The 1,578-nt window shown below is 52.6% G+C and overlaps 1 protein-coding gene across 1 annotated transcript; it reads left to right on the top strand.

Moving 5' to 3' along the window:
* Positions 1-201: 201 nt before the first annotated feature.
* LOC147617117 (protein BPS1, chloroplastic-like) lies at positions 202-1,320 on the top strand. Its single transcript, XM_086776435.1, has one exon. It carries the CDS (start codon positions 202-204, stop codon positions 1,318-1,320), a length of 1,119 nt encoding a protein of 372 aa, XP_086632561.1.
* The last annotated feature ends 258 nt before the right edge of the window (positions 1,321-1,578 follow it).

Raw genomic sequence — 1,578 nt, 5'->3', positions numbered from 1 at the left:
GTGAAGACGTGCCAGCATCTCGCATTGCGTTGTGTCTGCTGAGAGGCCACCCTTGCTCATTAAATAATGGCCACCCTCCCTGTCTCCTCGACTACTGCTCCCTTCTCATCTCCCTCTATTTGAATGCCAGTCATTGCAGATAGATCTAACAGCTGCTGTCTGCTCCTCCTTGGGCTGACCGTAAGCAGCACCATCAGTACTATGGCTTCCAGGTCTTTCCTCTCCTCCCTTCTTTGCCGCCTTCACTGTAACAAGCGCCAGTCCCGCGTCTACACCGAGACTGCATCTGCCTCGCAAGCATTCGAGGCTGATCTGGCACACTGCTTCCAGGAGCTTCTTACACAGGCTGGCGACTCCAAGTCGTCCCTCGGTCTGAGCTGGCTCTCCAGTGCTGTGGGTATGCTGCTCTCCACACAGGCGTCTGTGCAGGCCCTCGCTCCATGCTTGCAAACGTCCCTGCCCGTCCGAGACATGAAGCTGATCCAGCAGTACATGGATGACAGCGTGAAGCTACTTGATGTGTGCCAAGTGGTGAGGGATGTGATGGGTGGCGTGCACGGCTATGTCAAAGCCGTTCAGCTTGCCATCGGCTACCTGCGTTGCAAACCAGGTTTGAGAACCGAAAGGGGTGCGTTGCTGCTAGCAAGAAATGCTCTGATCTCAGCAGAGCAGATGCGAGCAGACCTGCGAGAGCCTGCTACTCCTGGCCGCGCACACCTGCGGCGGACACACCATCGGCTGGCAGCCTGTAGCTCAATGCTTAGAAGAATGGGGGACAAGCTCAGGGCCCCGGATGAGGATGTACAGAATACGCCCACCTGCTCCTCCTCCTCCTTTGCGTTGCCCGCTGCTTTGTATGGAGGGGAAATGGCTACCCTCTTCGTCTGCAAACTGCTTGCAGCGGCGCTCCCTTCTGGGAATCCTCCCCGATCTCAACTAGGTCCTCTGCACGTTTCGGGCCGGCCATTGTGGGCAACTCCTCTTCTAGCACTCCAAGCTAAAGTCAACAAAGAGCTGCTGGAGAGAGTACACAAGAAGCCCCATGGATCTACCCTCTTACCCGACCTCGACATCCTAGATCTTTCTGTTACACAGATCAATGAGATGTTGAGACAAACTTTGGAACAGCCCAGTACTGCACGATCTCAAGCTGTAAGGGACGATCTCAGCCGTCTTGCTGACACTACCAGCAAGAGGGCGGAAGAGCTTCAAACCTTCATAGCTACACTCCAACATCAGATCGAGGCTCTCTTCAGGTCGCTGGCAGATACAAGGATAGCGTTGCTTGCCTCCCTCACGCGAACGGGGTTGCACGTGTGAGCTCTCTGTCACACGCCATGCGCCTGAAGTTTTGGTAGTTCCACGTCAAAGTAATGTAGTTAGGCTGGAAAGTCTTACAAAACAAATGTAGATAGGGTGTAAAGCCGGCACAAAGACTAATGTAAACATTGTATACTTGAAATTGGATATTAATTTACTAATTACATCATATCATTTGCGCGTCTTCTCAAGGGACAAAATTTCACTTTGCAAGTCATAAACCCAAAGAGGACCGTTTAATTGTTTATTAGAAGGGTC

Source organism: Cibotium barometz, chromosome 37 (assembly GCF_041138505.1).
Source record: "Cibotium barometz isolate CiBa-2024 chromosome 37, ASM4113850v1, whole genome shotgun sequence".
In the NCBI taxonomy this organism is placed as follows: Eukaryota; Viridiplantae; Streptophyta; class Polypodiopsida; order Cyatheales; family Cibotiaceae; genus Cibotium; species Cibotium barometz.
This window is presented reverse-complemented; position numbering and strand designations above follow the sequence as displayed.

Bases quoted from the DNA above. Each gene is read 5' to 3' on its own strand.
- LOC147617117 (XM_086776435.1), top strand. From the start codon at position 202: ATGGCTTCCAGGTCTTTCCTCTCCTCCCTTCTTTGCCGCCTTCACTGT.